This window comes from Chionomys nivalis, chromosome 1, assembly GCF_950005125.1.
Source record: "Chionomys nivalis chromosome 1, mChiNiv1.1, whole genome shotgun sequence".
Classification (NCBI taxonomy): domain Eukaryota; kingdom Metazoa; phylum Chordata; class Mammalia; order Rodentia; family Cricetidae; genus Chionomys; species Chionomys nivalis.
In genome coordinates, this window is record NC_080086.1 from 163,468,453 (window position 1) to 163,487,189 (window position 18,737).

The 18,737-nt window shown below is 44.5% G+C and overlaps 1 protein-coding gene across 2 annotated transcripts; it reads right to left on the bottom strand.

Annotated features, from left to right (window-relative positions):
• Positions 1-6,442: 6,442 nt before the first annotated feature.
• Ndufb2 (NADH:ubiquinone oxidoreductase subunit B2) lies at positions 6,443-12,621 on the bottom strand. Of its 2 annotated transcripts, none has more exons than XM_057776857.1 (4): positions 12,462-12,621; positions 9,063-9,207; positions 7,533-7,631; positions 6,443-6,564 (listed from the first exon to the last, which is right to left on the bottom strand). In XM_057776857.1, exons 1-3 carry the CDS (start codon positions 12,557-12,559, stop codon positions 7,557-7,559), a joined length of 318 nt encoding a protein of 105 aa, XP_057632840.1. In that variant the 5' UTR covers positions 12,560-12,621; the 3' UTR covers positions 6,443-6,564; positions 7,533-7,556. The 2 variants fall into 2 exon arrangements, with proteins under 2 accessions (XP_057632840.1, XP_057632847.1); XM_057776864.1 differs by having other exon boundaries at positions 6,469-6,564; positions 7,555-7,631.
• Between the last annotated feature and the right edge of the window lie 6,116 nt (positions 12,622-18,737).

Consider the following 18,737-nt stretch of genomic DNA (forward strand, 5'->3'; position numbering starts at 1 on the left):
GCATGTAAACCGGACACTCCATGCTGTGGTCTTTGCATCCTCTCTCCTTACTATCCCCAATGTGTCTTTAGCTGTTTCACTCAGATTCCAAGATGAGTTACTCATGCCGGAAGGGACTGAAGTGGTCAGTTTATTTGTGGTCCATATTGCTAACTCTGGTATAGTTGAAGATGCTGGCCAGATGTTTGTTACATCAGTACACCAGACAATAACTTGAATACTTTCAGATAACTTATTTCTACTTCCATTTGGGCAGAGACATTTAAATTGAAATTCAGGCCTAATTTTTGTCATTTGAGAGGAAAAATTAACAGTTCCTCCTATGAGGTATTTTTGAGGTAGAACCTGAAGTCCTAATCTGTCTTTCCCCACTGGGGTTTGCAGCAAGGATTCTACCACTGAACCACATTTCCTAGTATGTAAAATGTTAACAGTTTAAAATCTCAATCTCTCTCTCTCTCTCTTCCTCCCTCCCTCCCTCTCTCTCTCTTTCTCTCTCTCTTTCTCTCTCTCTTAGGGACACCTAGCTACCACCTTATTAAAGTAATAAAGGTGGATCCTTTATTTCAGTCTTCACAACTCCATGTCCCTCTATTACTCCATCTGTGTCACTAAACTGTTTACTTTTATTTAGCTGTTTTGGATAGTTGCAGTGATATAACCAGTTGTGCATGAGGACAACAGCCAGTGTGTTGGTTTTTTTGTTGTTGTTTTTTTTTGTGGTGTATTTTTTGTAAAGAATTCTGTAGATTGAAGTGCTCTTTGAAAACAGAACTGAAATATTTATTCTTGTTAGTATCGAAAAATGTTTTGTGCACATCATTTGCTTTTCCTGGCAGGCTGAGTACATTCTCCAGCACCCATGATTGCTGGTTCCCATCTACAGTGTACACAGGGAGACAGGCGGGAAGCACATGGAAGAGTGTGTTTACAGAGCTGGGATGGGGATTATGAGTGAGTTAGTCCTATTTTTGCCTTGAAAAATCACTATTCTAAGACTTTTGAACCCATGTGTGTTTGGCTGGGCTGAGTTACATAGGAAGAAACTGCAGGCTAACATAAACAAAGCTCACGGACTAGGCACAAATGGAAGGAAATGGACCAAAATATGGTAGGGTGACACTTAAAATCTGGGACTTAGGGAACAACTCAAGGTGGGAGATGAACTATAGTCACCTGAAATACAATGTGAGAGTGCAATAAGTGTGCTTCTTATTCTAAGCTGTGAACTTTTTAAATCATTCCTTTCTAATACATTTAACGTATGTTCCATTGCTGACTAGAACCAGCTATGTGAACATATACCTTTTTAGTCGTGTTAATTACCAATATAAGTGGCTAACCTTGATGTCTTATTTATCTTCATGTTGTATTAGTTTACATACCAGGTATGTGTGTGTGTGCTGTACTCTTCCTCCCTTTATTTGAAAACACTTTGGGTCATTTCCTTTGGCCATGCCACAATACAGCGTTGGTTTGGCTTCCACGTCACCTTATTTGAAGGACTGTGTAGCAGAGTTTATGGTATTCCCATTGTTGGGTGTACTTCTGATCCTTTGCTTCTCCAGCACTTGCCTCTCCTAAGGTAGTCACACAACTAACTGATCAGGGGACGGACTTCACCATTCATCCTGTCTCTCGGATTCTATTAAATAGACCACTATCTGGCTTTAGACCAGGAAAGAGGAGACAACCCTAGCCATCTACCAAACCTCACCCTAAACGGTTATATGTACTTCTTGGTCTGAGGACAAGTCTCCAATAAGGGAGAGGGAAGGGAAATGCTCCCTGTTTGACCACCCAAACCTATGGCAGTCCGTACCCATCGCTCCTGTCTGTAACTGCCAGAGGCTTGGGCTTGCGTCACTTCAGTTCCACTCGAGCATTGGGAGGTTTTCTGGAGTCTGGGGTGTGCCCAGGGGAAAGGCGGGGACTTTTTCATTATCCACAGACCTCTCTACCTGCTTTGCAAAAATTATAATGGAGTAACTATTTTTAAAGCTTATTTTTCAATTCATAAGAAAAAGACGTTTATTTTCAATCAAATGAATGATGTCTCCCTAGTACCCCTTATTCCTCAATGTCTGCTTGATTTTTTTTCTTCTCTATACCTACTTCCTATTACTTTAGTTCTTTTCCTGCTCAGGTCCCTTCATTTGTACTTTGGAGTTTTCTCATGTAAATTTGTATAATGGAAAATATTGTTCAGTTTGGATAGAAAGCATGGAGAATTAAATAAAAAGATAGCTGAAAATCAAATCGAAGAAATTTATTTCTGTGTAAAGTTATTTAAAAACTCTGTATTATAAAAAGGCCAAAAAAAGTGCTATGTAATTGATGTGAATATGCGAATACTGCTATAATAAAGATTGACTGCATGGAGAAATCTAAGATTATTTTTCTAGCATTGACATCTAATAGTAGTAGTCACTGGCTACTAACAGTCCAGGCTAAAATGCACATTTTGTTTCAAAATGTTGAGCATTTCTTGATGGGTAGAAGTTAAAGTTGGCCAGATGCCTACATGGTCTAGCCAACTTATAATTTGTCTTTTTATCAAGTTTTGGTGATGGCCCTCACAAACAGTGTTGTGTGACCTGCATCTCTGGCTTAAAGTAACGGTTCTCTGTGTAACTACATACTTGAAAGTACAACTTAAGAGCTGGGTGGTCGTGGCGCACACCTTTAATCCTAGCACTTGGGAGGCAGAGGCAGGCAGATCTCTATGAATTTGAGGTCAGCCTGGTCTACAGAATGAGTTCCAGGACAGCCAGGGCTGTTACAGAGAAACCCTGTCTCGAAAAACAAAACACAGAAACCTGGGCTGGAGAGATGGCTCAGTGGTTAAGAGCATTGCCTGCTCTTCCAAAGGTCAGGAGTTCAATTCCCGGCAACCACATGGTGGCTCACAACCATCTGTAAAGAGGTCTGCTGCCCTCTTCTGGTCTGCAAACACACACAGACAGAATATTGTATACATAATAAATAAATAAATAAATATTTAAAAAAAAAACACAGAAACCTTTGAGATACAACTCAGTTACATAAACATCTGAAACTGAACTCGTGTTTTCAGAGCTGGCTCCCAGATGGATCAGCTCTATGCATCTAATTTCAGAATCTCCTTTATTTTGAAGAATACCTGAGATATCTTCAGATAAAACATATCAAACACTAGAAGGTTTCCAGAAAAAAAAAAAAAGATAACTTTAAAACGCCACACCTAGAAACCCTCCAAGAACAGTCTAAAAGGACAAAAAAAAATTGCCAGAAGAGTGCAGGCTTTAAGGGCTGCTTCTGACCTTCCCACCTCTCTTGTTTACAAAGACATAGCTATCTACCAAGCTTCACCCTAAAATTTGCTTTGGAATACACCTTTGGCACGCATTGAATCCAGTAAGAGCTGATAAACTTGCTTGGGTTTTTTGTTGTTGTTCTTTGGTTTTGGGTGCTTTGTTTTGTAAAAGAGTTGTTCTTGAAGAGGAATGGACCACATCTGGGGAAAGTTTACAGATTAGTCTATGTGGCACTTCCCTGTGAAAATCAGACCAGGATTCCAGGGTAGCCATAAGCCTAGTTTAGATAAAATATTCTAAAAATACTCACTGCAAACAGTAGATAGCTACTTCTGTTTAGAGCAGCAGTTCTTAACCTGGGGCCAAATGACCCTTTTATATAGAGGGTACCTAAGATCGTCAGAAAACACAGATATTTACATCATATTTGTAATAGTAGCAAAATACAATGATAAAGTGAAACATTAGTAAAAACTCAGAGAGAAATTGGGTTTCAACCTGAAGAGCAATGTAGCCAGCCACTGGCTCTTACCAGCCTCAGTCCAAATGATGATCCTGCCAGGAATCTCAGGGTGAGATTCCTGGTCTCCTCCCTGTTTTATTTATTTTTTGTTTTGTTTTGTTTTGGGGGGTTTTTCGAGACAAGGTTTCTCTGTGGTTTTGGAGCCTGTCCTGGAACTAACTCTTGTAGACCAAGCTGGTCTTGAACTCACAGAGATCCGCCTGCCTCTGCCTCCCGAGCGCTGGGATTAAAGGCGTGCGCCACCACCGCCCGGCCTTCCTCCCTGTTTTATAATTCTCTCTAGGGCTGGGATTAAAGCTGTGTACCGCCTGGTTTCTATGGCAACTAGTATGGCTACTGAGATTAAAGGTGTGTGTTACCACTGCCTGGTCTGTCAGGCTGACCAGTGTGGCTGTTTTACTTTCCCGATCCCCGGGTAAGCTTTATTTATTAAAATACAATTGAAATGCCGCTACAATGAAGTAGCAGCAAAAATGTCAAGGGTCACAGCATTAGGAGAGCTGAGAACCACTATAGAGACCTATGTTTCGTGCTAAGCATAAGTCTAAGCTACTTTACAAATAGAGAAATTAAGACATAAGATGAAAAAAAGTACTTTGCCCACACTCAGCAAGTAAAAGACAAGACTTAGATCAGATCTGGCCAGTTTAACTCTAGAGCTTGGGGTGCTTTATCTCTGAAACTGTACATTACAACCCACAAGTGGGTAGCAAAACCAGTTTGGGATGTCTCCACTGGCTGTGGAGATTTTTTTGTTTGTTTGATTTTTCAAGACAGGGTTTCTCTGTGTAGCCCTGGCTGTCCTGGAACTCACTCGGTAGACCAGACTGGCCTCAAACTCAACAGAGATCCGCCTGCTTTTGCCCCCTGAGTACTGGGATTAAAGGCGTCCACCACCAAGCGGGGATCCACTAGCCATGTTTTAAGTCCACACACTAGAATAAACAGGAAGCACTGTTTGAGGACTTTGAGTCATATAGAAACTAAGATTTGACTTAAAAAAAAAAAAAAAAAACCTGACTACAGCCAAGACCTCAGTTCTGGCTTGGCAAATTTCCAACCCATCCATCTACCCATAACTCGACTTCATCTTATGAGACAAATAAATACTGTGAAGAGTCAATGAGATAACACAAGCTCTTAACAGTGTCTGGCCTGTGCTGCAATTTGCTGTGAATTTCCATTCTGTTACCATCAAACAAATGCTATACTTAATGTTTCTGTGGGACCCTCTTCCATTTAAATATTTCCTCAGGTATATACAGCCATGTAGAAGGCATTTCTTTGAGCAGGTTGGGGAGTTTTTGACATCTGGCTTGCATCAGTTTTCCAGCCCAAACATGGAAATGAGGATTCCAACATTCTTCTAAACAAAAGAATGTATTTAAAATTACCTATTAAGCAATTCCTTGCTTCTAAGGAAAAGAACTAGGGATTAGCCTGCTTAAACTCACTGTTGTAGACTATGTCTTTACTGACATGAGACAGGAAAAGCACAGCCCACCCTCACAGATGTGAAGCGCCCCCAGTGCCACAGCTGGGGTTACTGTGGCTGTCAGAAAAGCACAACTACTCCAGTTGTTTCAGCTTCTGCTGCTACTGTGACTTCTGGAAACTGAAGAAAAGGTAGAAAATTCTATGTTATAGGAAACCCTATTGTATTCCATCTTGAAGCCTGCCACGATACTTGATGTCACACACAACCGGCAACCGTTAACATCTAGTCCCATCCTCTCCTAACTCGTTCACAGCCACGTGAGGCCGTTTCTCACACAGAACATGGTCTTCACCTAGAGCAGGAGTCACCATGTTCCTAAACACACTTCCTATAAACCCTGCTTACTCAGAGCACAGCCAAACACCTTAGTACATCATCCAGTAGGCTTTTTTCACAGCTCTGAGCAAATCTCAGAGTACTGACTTACCTACCACCTCTCTCTCCTTCCTCTCCAAAGTTCTCTAAAAACAGTTCTTTTGTCTGTGTGACTTTGAGGTAGCTCTCACTCTGTGTCCCAGGCTGTCTCCAACTTAGGATCCTCTGGCCTCACTCTCCACAATGCTAACTCCCTAACCCCCACCTCTAATCAATCTTGGCACTGTACTCCCCAGGCCAAGGTGGCCAAAAACTTACTGAGTAGTTAAGTCTTCAAACTGTTCCACCAGACTTTTCTTTGTGGATGGAAGAAAACACTTATCTCCTTATAACTGTTGTTAGGCCACAGAAGGTGGAATACCCTGGAACAACATTTTGGGAAAAATAAAAAATCCTTACCCCCAGTCCTAAGAAATTCCTAGTCAGGCATGGCTTGAGTCCTGCAGGAGATACGGAAACTGTGGACTCTGCTGATGCCTAACCTCTGGGGCAACAATCAGGCTGCGGCAGCTTTAGGTCATATCACCTGTCCACACATGCAACTAAGGCATGAGCTGAGGAGGAGGCGTGGTACCTAAGTTATGCATAAGCTTGGGTCAGACATAAGGTAACCACTCACCAGTGTGTGATGCTAAGCAAAAAACTATCTCCTTGTTCCTTAATAACCCCAAAGAAAGGACACCTATATCACAGGGGACTCAAGAGGATTGGCTGAAAGGGCACAAACCACTTAGCCCAGCAAGCAGTCAGAGAATAGAATAAATGATAGCTGTCACCAGAAACATAACTCAGTTCCTCATTCTTGGCAAACCACTTTAATTTACAACTTTAAATATGAAGGCTGTAATTTCTTGAAACTTCTCACCTTGCTCCTGTAGGGAAAGAAAAGTAGGTAAGTTTTAAGAACTATTACATTTACTAATCCAAATTCATAATCTTATTTGTCCAATTATTCAAGCATTTCTTTTTAGCACTGACTGAACAGCCTTTCAAGAAAAAAAGCAAAATTACCCTTTCTAGTCTAGTCGTTAAAGTGTTAATTCCATCTTCCCACTTGAACAGTAAAAGCAGGGCATGCTTATACAGCTACATACCATAAACTCTAACCACTATATTCCAGGAAATAGCACAGAACTGGTTTCTTTTGGCTTTGTTTTTGTTATTGATGTTTTTTGTTTTGGTTTTTCAAAACAAGGTTTCTCTGTGTAGTTTTGGAGCCTGTCCTGGAACACAGGCTGGCCTTGAACTCACAGAGTTGCCTGCCTCTGCCTCCTGAGTGCTGGGATTCAAGGCATGCACTACCACTGCCTGGCAGTTTGTTTGCTGGTCCCGACTCACTCTGTAGTGTTGTCTGACTCCTATCCTCTTGCCTCCACCTCCCAAGTGCTAGGGTTACCAGGAACAGACTAGCAAACCTGGGTTTTCTTTGTTTAATGCTGGCAACGGAACCCAGCGCCCTGACCATACAGAATTCATCTTTACTCAAGGGATGGATAGAAGCCAAAAACTGTAACCTAACTTTAAGACTACTTTTTTTGTTTTTAATATATGATGACTAGAAGATAATAAGGGGATGCAGGCTAGCGATGTGAGAATCGTTAGGCAGACATTAGATAAGACCAATGGCTTTTAGGATAAGCTTGTTTAAGGCCACTAAGAGTGCAAAACAAGTCAGAATTTAAAAACAGGACTTTCGGCCAGGCGGTGGTGGCGCACGCCTTTAATCCCAGCACTTGGGAGGCAGAGGCAGGCGGATCTCTGTGAGTTCGAGACCAGACTGGTCTACAAGAGCTAGTTCCAGGACAGGCTCAAAAAAAACAGGACTTTCGGGCATACCTACCTGTACAGAGTTAAGTTTATACCTTCAGTCCTCGTCATCAGGAGGGATCCCCAATTCTTCATCTGTCCATTGTGAAGGATCTGGATATGAAAAGTGGCCCTGGTGACAACCAGTCAAAAGAAAACAAAGAGTCAGTACTAATAACAGCAGCTGATCTTGAAAGAACAGCGTGCACTAATGACTAGCCAGCACCTGTGATATATGAGCCCTGACTCTCCTGCTTCGAGCTACTCATTACACACAGTGGCTTGAAGTTTTTAGAGGTGGCAGCATAAGCCATTGAGTATGTTCATGATGAAGAGTGGGAACGAGTGGAGGCCACAGGTCTCATATATACTCCTTGTCTCAGCAATAGCTCATAGTCCTGGCAAAACAAAATGTTTCACAGCCTTTACTCCTACTGTGAGATTTGGGAGCCTCAAGTGGAGGCAGTCTCTTCAGTCCTGACCTGGAGACCTATCTGACTTCAGCCTCTACTTCTACTACCTACAGCCTCAAACGTATAGACCTCTGCCTGCCTCCTAAGTGCTGGGATTAAAGGCGTGCACCACCACCGCCCAGGGAAAGGGATAGCTTGATAGAGGGGGCTATTTGGGGGTTAGGGAGAAACATGGTGCCAGGGAAACTCCCAGGAATCTACAAGGATGACCCCAGCTAAGACTCTTAGCAATAGGCGAGAGGGTGCCTGAACCAGTCTTCCCCTGTAAACAGATTGGTGACTACCCTAATTGTCATCATAGTGCCTTTATCCAGTAACTGATGGAAGCACATGGAGAGATCCACTGTGGAGCACTGGGCCGAGCTCCAGTCCAAGTGAAGAGAGGGAGGAACAATAATATAAAAAAAGGTGAAGACCATGATGGGGAACCCAAAGAGACACCTGACCCGAGCTCACTGGAGCTCACGGACTCTAGAACGACAGCTAGGGAGCCTGCATAGGACCGAACTCGGCCCTCTGCACATGGGTAACAGCTGTAGAGCTTAGTCTGTTTGTCGGGCCCCTAGCAGTGGGACCAGACCTGTCCCGATGCCTGAGCAGGCTTTTAGGAACCTATTCCCCATGCTGAGATGCCTCGCCCAGCCTTGATACAGAGAGAGGAGCGTGGTCCTGCCTCAATCTGATATGCTACGCTTTGACGCCCATGGGAAGCCTGCCCCTCTTGGAAGGGAGTGAGTGGGTTGGAGGTAGACAGGAGGGGGGTGGAGGGAATAGAAAGAGAAGAGGGAAGGGAAACTGGTTGGTATGTAAAATAAATGAAAAAATTTAATAGAAAAACCTGGCTCAAACAGAAAAGTTAAATGTGAAATTTAACCTACAAATGAAGATAAATGTTAACTCAGCAATCATAAAAGAATGACTTCTAGTCCCCTCCCCATCTGGCAACCTAATGGGAACCAGTCCTCACTAGGTGACACGGCAGTACGGTGTTCAGGGGCACACTTGGACAGAGAAAGACACACAAGCTAAGCTAGCCACGTCGCCTCCTCCCTGCTCTCAACTCGGGACGAGAACCGCTCTCCCACACTTACCAGCACAGCGTCCGAGTCATGCCAAAAGCGCCAGAGAATCCAGAACCACATGAGTGAGCTTAAGAACTCACCATAGATCACCTGTTTCCGGGTAAGCTGGGGAAATTCCCTGTACTTGGGCGGAATATGCACCCCACCGCCAGCACTAGGAGAAAAGACAATACAGAAAACGGCTTCTTACTAAATTTCCAAAGCAGAAGATCATCTCAGCCTTCACCTGCATCTTTAAAACCGAAGCTGGCACATCTCATCTACCCCGAAATACAGACTGGTTTTTCATTTGGCTTGCTTTAAACATGAAGACAGGAAAACTGGTTGAACTGACAAGAGGCCACGGTATGGTTTCATTTAGCGAATAGTCCCCATAATACACTGGAACAGTGATGACTATAGGGTGCTGCCCCCAACGTTGTGTAAAGGACTGGGAACCTGTCCCCAAAAGAAAATGGAAATGACTTTTGTTCAGTTTAGTGATATACTTCAGAGACAGCGTGCATCCTGGGCCCTAGTCTTTATCCAAGGACTATCACATAGAAGCCAAGCACCACAGCACAGGCCTGAAACCCTGCACTTGCACAGTCGAGGCTGGAAGCTCAGTTCAACACCATCTATGTAGGAAGTTTAAGGTCATCCTGGGGGGCTACACGAACTTGGGAAATCCTTTTTAAAACTCTAATAACTGAACAAAGCCAAAAGGCTGCAACGGTAAAACTGAATAAAACCAACTGAGTGTGGGGGACTTGTTTGGGCACTCACTAGCAAATCGTGGCACACATTAAGAGCAACACTTTTGTTTTGTTTTGTTTATCAAGACAGGGTTTATTTTTGTGTAATCCTGGCTGTCCTGGCATTTGCTCTGCAGACCAGGCTGTCCTGGAACTCAGAGTTTTCAGAGATCCACCTGCCTCTGCCTCCCAAGTGCTAGGATTAAAGACGTGCACCACCACCAGGCTAGGGCTATCCTTATTTAATTAGGACTCTGATCAGTATAGGATGGTTCTAACGTAAATGGTGTAATTTATACTTAATAAAGCTATTTCTATGTCCTGTTCAGCACAATCCATATGCTAATGCACACAATCAGATATAAAATCAGATATAAAAATTTAGTGTGGGGGGCTGGAGAGATGGCTCAGAGGTTAAGAGCATTGCCTGCTCTTCCAAAGGTCCTGAGTTCAATTCCCAGCAACCACATGGTGGCTCACAACCACCTGTAATGAGGTCTGGTGCCCTCTTCTGGCCTGCAGGCATACACACAGATAGAATATTGTATACATAATAAACAAATAAATATTAAAAAAAAAAAAAAAAAAATTTAGTGTGCCTATATAAAATACAACTTCAGTCCAGCAAAGCAAAAATGCACTAAAATTTCTGGGAGATTCATGTGAATATTCCCATGGCTCCTCACCGTCCTCTGCCCTCTTTTTCCTAGCATCAAGTATCTTGCTCTATCAGTCCCTACCTCATTCTCTTGAGTCTTCTCCCTCTGAACCTGGGGCTAGGACAGCGGCTAGCAAGGCCCGCCCAGGGATCCTTTCAACTCTGCCCCTTACAGCACTGGGGTTATATGTGCAGAAGGCAACTCCTGGCTTCTCCTCTGAGTGCTGGCATCCAGACTCAGGTCCTACAGCTCCTGCTCTTCAGCTCTGAGGTGAACTCTTCAGCCCTGATGGCTGTTGACAAGTTGGGGCTGATTTTTATTATTCTCTCTCATTCTAAAGACTGCTGGCAGGTATTACTGAGTATTCACCACATGTAGGACCGCTATCTGTTAACGGAACTTTTGTAACTTTATGCGGATGCTGTGATTTGCTGTTTCCCAGACTGGACACATGGATTTTGATGACAAAGCCCAAGAACGTTGCCTACAAGCAAATACATTTGTTATTTTTTTTTTTTTTTGAGTTTTTGTCTTTCATTTTATGGACCAAATTAAGATGTAACTCATGTGCTGAAGGTGCAACTCTATGGTACAGTACTTGCCTAACATAGGTTCAGTCCCCAGTGACAAAAAAAAAAAAAAAAAAAAATACAGGGGGCTGGAGAACGGCTCAGCAGTTAACAGTACTGGCTGCTCTTCTAGAGGTTTGAGTTCTATTCCCAGCAACCACATGGTGGCTCACAACCACCTATAATGGGATCTGGTAAAAGGCATACATGCAGATAGAGCACTCATATACTTAAATTAAATAAATCTTTTAAAAATAGGATGCTAAATGAAATAAATAAAAAGTCCATTTCGAGCATTACGAACCATGCACAAATGCCTGGGAAGCAATTACTGAAGCTGACAGGGAGTCCACGCAGACAACTAGGAGACTCAGACTCCCACCCAAGAGACAATTAGTCTAATCATTAGACCTCTGAATCAAGCCGTGGCCCCAAAATAAATGGGTGAAAGATTAATAAACCAACGGGAAAGAAATTAAAACTTGTCACCAGAGACCAAACCTCTGATGTGTCTGCACCCCAAATTTTATGAGTTGGACCTGTGTCACCAAAAAACCAAGGCGAGCGCTGGAGGCCTGTTCCTGTAGTAGAGCATTTCCCTAACTGGAGGTAAGGGATTTAGAGTGAGCTTGGATTGGAGGCATCCTCAAGAGAATAAGAGAATTAAGACCTCAAAAGAACTCTCGACGGATTAACCCTGCCGGGATACAAGATCTGGGTCAAAAGAAAAGAAAAGAGTCTAATACAACAAAACAAGACGCTATGAGTTTTACAAATCTCCGGTGGAGAGAAAACAGAATGAGCATGAAACAGCATACAATACGGAATTTAAAGTGCCAAGTTTAAAGCCGGGCGCGTCAGGGTGAACGTCTTTAATCCCAGCACTCGGGAGGCAAAAGTACAGGTAACCCCGGTCTAAATAACAAGTTCTAGGCCAATCGAGGCAAACTAGTGAGATCGTCTCAAATAAAGTGCCAGATTTTCAACGTAAACATGTGCCTACTGGGAAAAATAACGAACTTACTACCTTCCTGCCTTAAGGTCTCCCGTGACTGCCCAGGACTGTTAGGGAAAACCTCAGTCCTCCGAGGCACTCCACGTCCAGTCCTCACTTGTCTTGGTGCCCATCTCCACCCGTCTCCATGCGCTCCTGACCTCCACTCCCCTGCTGCGTGGAAAGTCTCAGTCAGTGGGACTGTGCGTGGCTTATCATTCAGGTCCTAGTTCACGCCTTTCTCAGGCATTCCCGCTCCATCCCATCGCCTCCACCCCACCGATCTCTCTAAAGCCAGTCTCGGTCCAGGCGGACTACAAGATCCAGCATTCCTCGGGGGCAGCGGGGTGCGCACCGACCCTCCGGGCAGCCTGCCTCAAGGTGACGGCGTCCGGACACCGGCGCTGGCGCAGTTCGAGCCAGCCGAGCCCTCACCCCCACCCGACACTCACTGACGGACTCCACCGTCTCCAGCCGCCCGCGCTCGGCAGCCCCGGAGCAGGCGGCCTCCGACGCGACCGAAAGGTGCCAGCCGCGTCAGCGCAGACATAGTAGTGGCGAACGGAAAGCGATCTGCAGCTCTCCCACCCCTGATGCGTCACTTCCCAAGTCCCGCCCTGTGGCGTCACGGCGTCTACCTGGGCCAATGGTGGGCCACAAGGGACATGCTTGGGCGTACTTAGCTTCTACTTGACGGATCTTGGAGGCTCCGGGCTACCGGGCGGATCGGCAGTCCTTCGGAAGGAGCTCGGGCGGCCTCGTGACACAGCCTGGCAATGTGCTCCTGGCTGACCTTGCTGCTGCTCCCTGCTTTGACTCATGTGGGCGGTGCCTTCATGCGTGTTCCTGCCACTATGGGCCCCGTGTTAACGGCCTAAGTCTTTCTGAACCATGCCAGTGTTGTTTCAGGATTGTTTTGAAATCTGATGACGAGCCGGCAGCCAGGGTGTTAAATCACACTTCGTGGACCGGTGGCGGGTGGTATCAGGATCACCTGAGGAACCTAACCCTGAAATCTCGGAATAAGTAAAGCCAGGAATAGAGGTGAAGTTTCCTAAACAACTTGATCCTTAGCCAGCACAGGATTCTGTTTTGTCTCCTGTTGTTATTCTTGCAATAAGCAAGCAGAAAAACGAAAACATGAGGGCAGTCCATTTAAGACCAGCGGCCACCAGGATGGTAACAAACCTGAGAACTGACCTCAATTGTAATAATGGAATCGCAGAGGAAGCTGTAGCACAAATATAAACACATTTCGATCTCTGTGCAGGTGCGCGCAGTCACACAAGTGCACTAACTCTCCTCTTGGGAGGAGGGAAACATGAATATTCAAGCTTGTTCCCTTAAAACAAGACTGCATTCCTGTTCTGAGTTACTAGGTCTACAGGATAGCCTGCTGACATCTTTCCAAACAGCTTTCATTTTTCTTTCACTTTAGAGTTCCTTCAAGAAACAAAGGCTCCACTTGCTATTAACAAAATAATCCACCTGCCTCAGCCAGCTTTTATCTCTCAATATTGCCTCTGTCCGAACTTGAACAGACTCCAACCTTTTAGGACTCACCCTGACACCCCCAAATTGTTGAGGTTGTGAGAAACGGTTTTATTCTATAGAAGGTGGCTAGCACACAAAGGGCCAACACGCCAAAACTTTTCACCTTGTAAATCTTAATTTAAATCTTTTAATCATCTAGAAAGCCTCTGGTTTACACAAAGGCCTTTCATTCAGGGAACTTGATGACAGCTACTGACCCCTTCCCTCCCCCCTTTGCCACTATTAGGGTTTATCCAACCATGGCAGACTGTGAGGTTGCTCTCTCACCCATCACCTGTGTTAGAATAACAAGTGAGCTTCCTGCCCTACTGTGCTTGCAAGGCTAATTTAGGTTTTGGCACACTCTTTTTACAAAGAGGCATCGCCTTGCAGGGTTCCAGTGGGCTTGTTGTGTTTTGTGACACTGAGAATAATTTCCAACAAGGTCCTCCCCGATATGCTGCGGTCTGGGTTTGTGTGCAGAACATGCAGTTATAACATTAGCCTGCCAAGCTCACACTTCGGAGAATTGCTATAGTGTTCCATATTCAAGAGTCAAATACAGGAATAGATACTTATCAAGGACAGACCTGAATTTAGTGACCTGGCAGCACCACATATGACTAATAACTTGCCTTCTGTGCCACCATATGGGATTCTTTGCCCTTGTATGTAACAGGAAGCCTGTCCTAGGTATTAAATCCAATCAGAGCTCATTGTGAGACCCTGAATAAATTTGACCTTCTTCCCACCAAGCCTCCAAATATTGGTTTTTGGGTGACAAGCAGACAAAAAAGTGACAGTTTTTTTTTTTTAAATTTTAGCACATCAGTATGTGTGTGTTGTTGTTATGTGTGGGCACACATGTACCAAGGCGTGCCCGTGGAAGTTAGAGGACAACTTTCAGGAGTTCTCTTCCACCATGTGGCAGCCAGGCTTACATTATTTGTGTGTGTGTGTGTTGTTGTTGTTGTTGTTGTTGGATGTGAGTATGAATGTCTGCCGTGGCACACACACGGCCAGAGGAAATCTACAGGAGTTGGTTCTCCTTCACAGTGCACAGCCCAGAGACTGGACTCGGGTCAGCAGGTGTGGCAGCACACACCCTTACTCATTCAGCCTGCTAAGCTACCTCACTGGCTTTACTAAATATAAACAGTCTTTCTTGAGCTTTAAGAAACCTAGGACATCTGATGAACTTTGGATAAAGTAAAGCCTTTCCTTAGTTCTGTGCATAAACCATCACAAAGCATGTAAGTTGCTATGAGGTTTAACCTGTAGAAGATGATAAGCCTCTATTAAGAAAATCCAAGGGAGCTGGAGAGATGTCTCAGTGCCAAAGAGCATGTTCTGCTCTCTCTGGGGATCTGATTTCAATTCCCAGCACCCACATCACATGGCTTACAACCACATGTAAACTCAGCTCCAAGGGATGATACACACTTCTGGCCTTCATGGTAACTGTACTCACATGCATGTATGTACAAACTCCCTGTATCTCTCTATTTTTGCTAGACAGAGTTTCCTTGTAGCTTTGGAGCCTATCCTGGAACTTGCTCTATAAACCAGGCTGGTTTCAAACACACAGAGATCCACCTGTCTCCGCTTCCCGAGTGCTGGGGTTAAAAGCATTTGCCACTACCTCCCAGCTCTCTCTCTCTCTCTCTCTCTCTCTCTCTCTCTCTCTCTCTCTCTCTCTCTCTCTCTCTCAGAAAACACAGGAACTAATCTGTAGAATATTCCTTTACACTGTGTGAATGTATGTCACTGTGATTGACTTAATAAGGAAGCCGACTGGCCAATAGCTGAACAGATAAGGTTGGGGGCAAGCCAAACTGAGAACACCGGGAGGAAGGAAGGTAGAGTTTGAGGAGTTGCAAGCAGAGAGAAACAAGATGGGCATGCCATGCTGAGAAAAGGTACCAAGGTATGTGGCAAAGTGTAGATAAGAAATATGGCTTAATTTAAATGTAAGAGTTAGCTAGTTAACAAGCCTGAGTTATTGGCCAAGCATTTATAATCAATATTAAGCCTCTGTATGGTTACTTGGGAGAAGCTTTCAGGAGAGAAACTTCTGCCAACACTAATCAGGAAGCTGAGACTGATTGGGATGGTCACCACAGGGAAGATACAGAGACCACACCCTGGATAAGCTCCCCAAAGATGGAGTCTTGAAGACAACAGCCCCTTCATGTCCTAAACCAACTCTTGGCTCCTAAATACTGGCTGTTGAGTAGCAAATTGTGTCTGCTAAAGATAAGCCTTGGGTTGAACCCTGAACCTGTAGAATTCTCTCTATGGATGAAAGTTGACTTTTTAGTTTATATTCAATGGCATGATTTTCTCTGGGCTACTGTCCACCACTCTGATGTGGGAAGTTCTTCTGTACATGTGTTGCTTTATATTGGTTAATGAATAAAGAAACTGCTTTGGGCCTAGAACAGGGCAGAACAGAGCTAGGTAGGGAAAACTAAACTGAATGCTGGGAGAAAGGTGGAGTCAGAGAGAAGCCATGTAGCCCTGCCAGAGAGAGATGCTGGACAGAACCTTGCCGGTAAGCCACAGCCACATAGCGATACACAGATTAATAGAAATGGGTTAAATTAAGATGTAAGAGCTAGCCACTAAGAAGCTAGAGCTAATAGGTCAGTGGTTTAATCAGTACAGTTTCTGTGTGGTTATTTAGGGGCTGAGCAGCTGGGAACAACAAGCGGCTTCTTTACACCACTCCTTCTAATAACATCCACAAACCACTAAGAGATAGTCCATGAATGGAAAGGGCAGACGTTGTCACTTCCCAAACTCCATAGTTGTCCAGCTCTAGGAAAGGCCACAGAACAAACACAGCTTACATTTCTAAAAGGCCATAGAGGACCATTGAGATGTTCAGTGTATGAGCTGACCATGCAGGACTGATGACCTGGGCTGGGTCCTACTCAGAACCCAGGGTGGAAAGAGAGACCCAACTCCTGACACCATCCTCTGACCTCCTCACGCACACATACACATCACACACACACACACACACACACACACACACACAGAACAATAACAAATTCTAAAAGAGCTTAGATGGGAGGCTGAACATCCGGAGTCCAAACCCCAGCTATGCCAATTAACCTTGTGAATTAGACAAGCAATCTTCCTCCTCTGAGCACCAAAACTCTTCATCTGCATGGGCCATTTAAGTTGTTAACAGGCTCATAGCTGCTTCTCAGGAAAATTCTTATTCCCTTTTTACCTTCTCCTTTCCGAGTTTCTAAGTATTGCAGGTGAGCTGAAGTTCATTCATTCATCTTTCTTTTTTTTTTTTTTTTTTTTTTTGGTTTTTTCAAGACAGGGTTTCTCTGTAGCTTTGGTGCCTGTCCCGGAACTAGCTCTTGTAGACCAGGCTGGCCTCGAACTCCAAGAGATCCACCTGCCTCTACCTCCCGAGTGCTGAGATTAAAGGCGTGCGCCACCATCGCCCAGCTCATTCATCTTTCTTAATGAATCACCAAAAGGGGGCGTATAAGAAAACAAATAGAGATGATATAACTTCCTGTTTACCTTACTTCCTAAAGGTTTGCTACATTCCCTCCCCACCAAAAAGGAGAGGAAACTGTTGGCTCTATGGGGGTCACTTATGGGGGTGGGGGTGCTGAGGACTGAACCTAGAGCCACACACAGCAGGCAAGCCTCAACCACAGAGCTCCAACACCAGCCTCACTATTTTTTGGTTTGTTTTGTGGGATTTTGGGGGGGTATGTTTTTGGTTGGTTTGGGTTTAGTTTTTTGTTTGTTTGTTTTGTGGGGGGTTATTTGTTTTGTTTTATTCAAGACAGGGCTTCTCTGTGTAGTCTTGGCTACCCGGAAACTCACTCTGTAGACCAAGCTGGACTCTAACTCAGAGAGATCCACTTGCCCCTGCCTCCCTAGTACTGGGATTAAAGGTGTGCACCACCACAGCCCAGCTCACTATTTTAACTTGGAAAAATAAGTTCTGGAAGAAATTGGCAAACGTTAAAAATTGTCAGGAAGATAATTTGAACCCCAGTAAAATTTGCCCAAATTGCAAATTATGCCTTCAAAAGTTTCGCACTATTGACAGTGCCCATATAAAATTTAAAAATGAGTCGTGTGGGAGATGTATGTTGTTCTGGTAGAAGCTTCACGCCAGCCCCTGGCATCCATATACCCAAAGAGTCTGGGACATTCTGGGGGAAGCTCTACCCCAAGTTCCCTCCCCCATCTCTCTCCAAACCCTGCTGCATCTCAGAAAGCTCGCAAATGATGACCCTCCCCCAGAGATGCTCAAGACCACGCCCACGGGGTATTTAAAGTGCCCTCCAGACTTGTAGTTTTCCACTCTCTCTTTTCTGTCTCTGCCTGGAAAATCATTCAGGAGCGTTTTACCCTTAAACCTGGGCTTTTGCAACTGTTTGATTTGGTCTGATTTAGGTTACTGCGTCAGTGGAGAGGCTCATCAGGGTGAGAAACTTTTCACAAGTGTCTTATGTGTGAACTTTCACTTTTCCCCAGATATACACATCATTTTCTTCTTCCTTCCTTCCTTCCTTTCTTTCTTTCTCTTTTTGACTGGGGGATGGGGGGAAGGTTTGAGACAGGGTTTCTCTGTATAGTCCTGGCTGTCCTGGACTCACTCTATAGACCAGGCTGGCCTCAAACTCAGAGATCTGCCTGCCTCTGCCTCCAGAGTGCTGGAACTAAAGACATGCACCACCACCACCCATCTGTATACATCACTTTCAAAAAGAAAAAAAAAAAAATTAATGTAGTCTACAGGATTTGATGGCATTTTCTAACCTATGTCAAAGGGTAGGAACCACCAGCAAGAACCACTTGACCAAAGAGAGTAGAGAGTTAAGCAAAAAGAAAAGCAGGCCAGCACGATGGCTAAAGTAAAGGCGCTTGATGCCAGGCTTGAAGACCTGAGGTCAGTTCCTAGAAAGCCTTATGGTTCTGATCTACACACACACACACACACACACACACACACACACACACTCCTATGGCACATGAGCTGTCTCCCCCACACCCACTCCCCACAGCCCTCCCTCCTACACAGGTAAGTGCAATTTTAAAAAGGAAGAAAGAAGGGGCTGGAGAGACAGCTTAGTAGTTCGGAGCACTATGCTTCTCTTCCAGAGGACCCGAGTTCAGCTCCCATCACCCATGCTGTGCAGCTCACAACC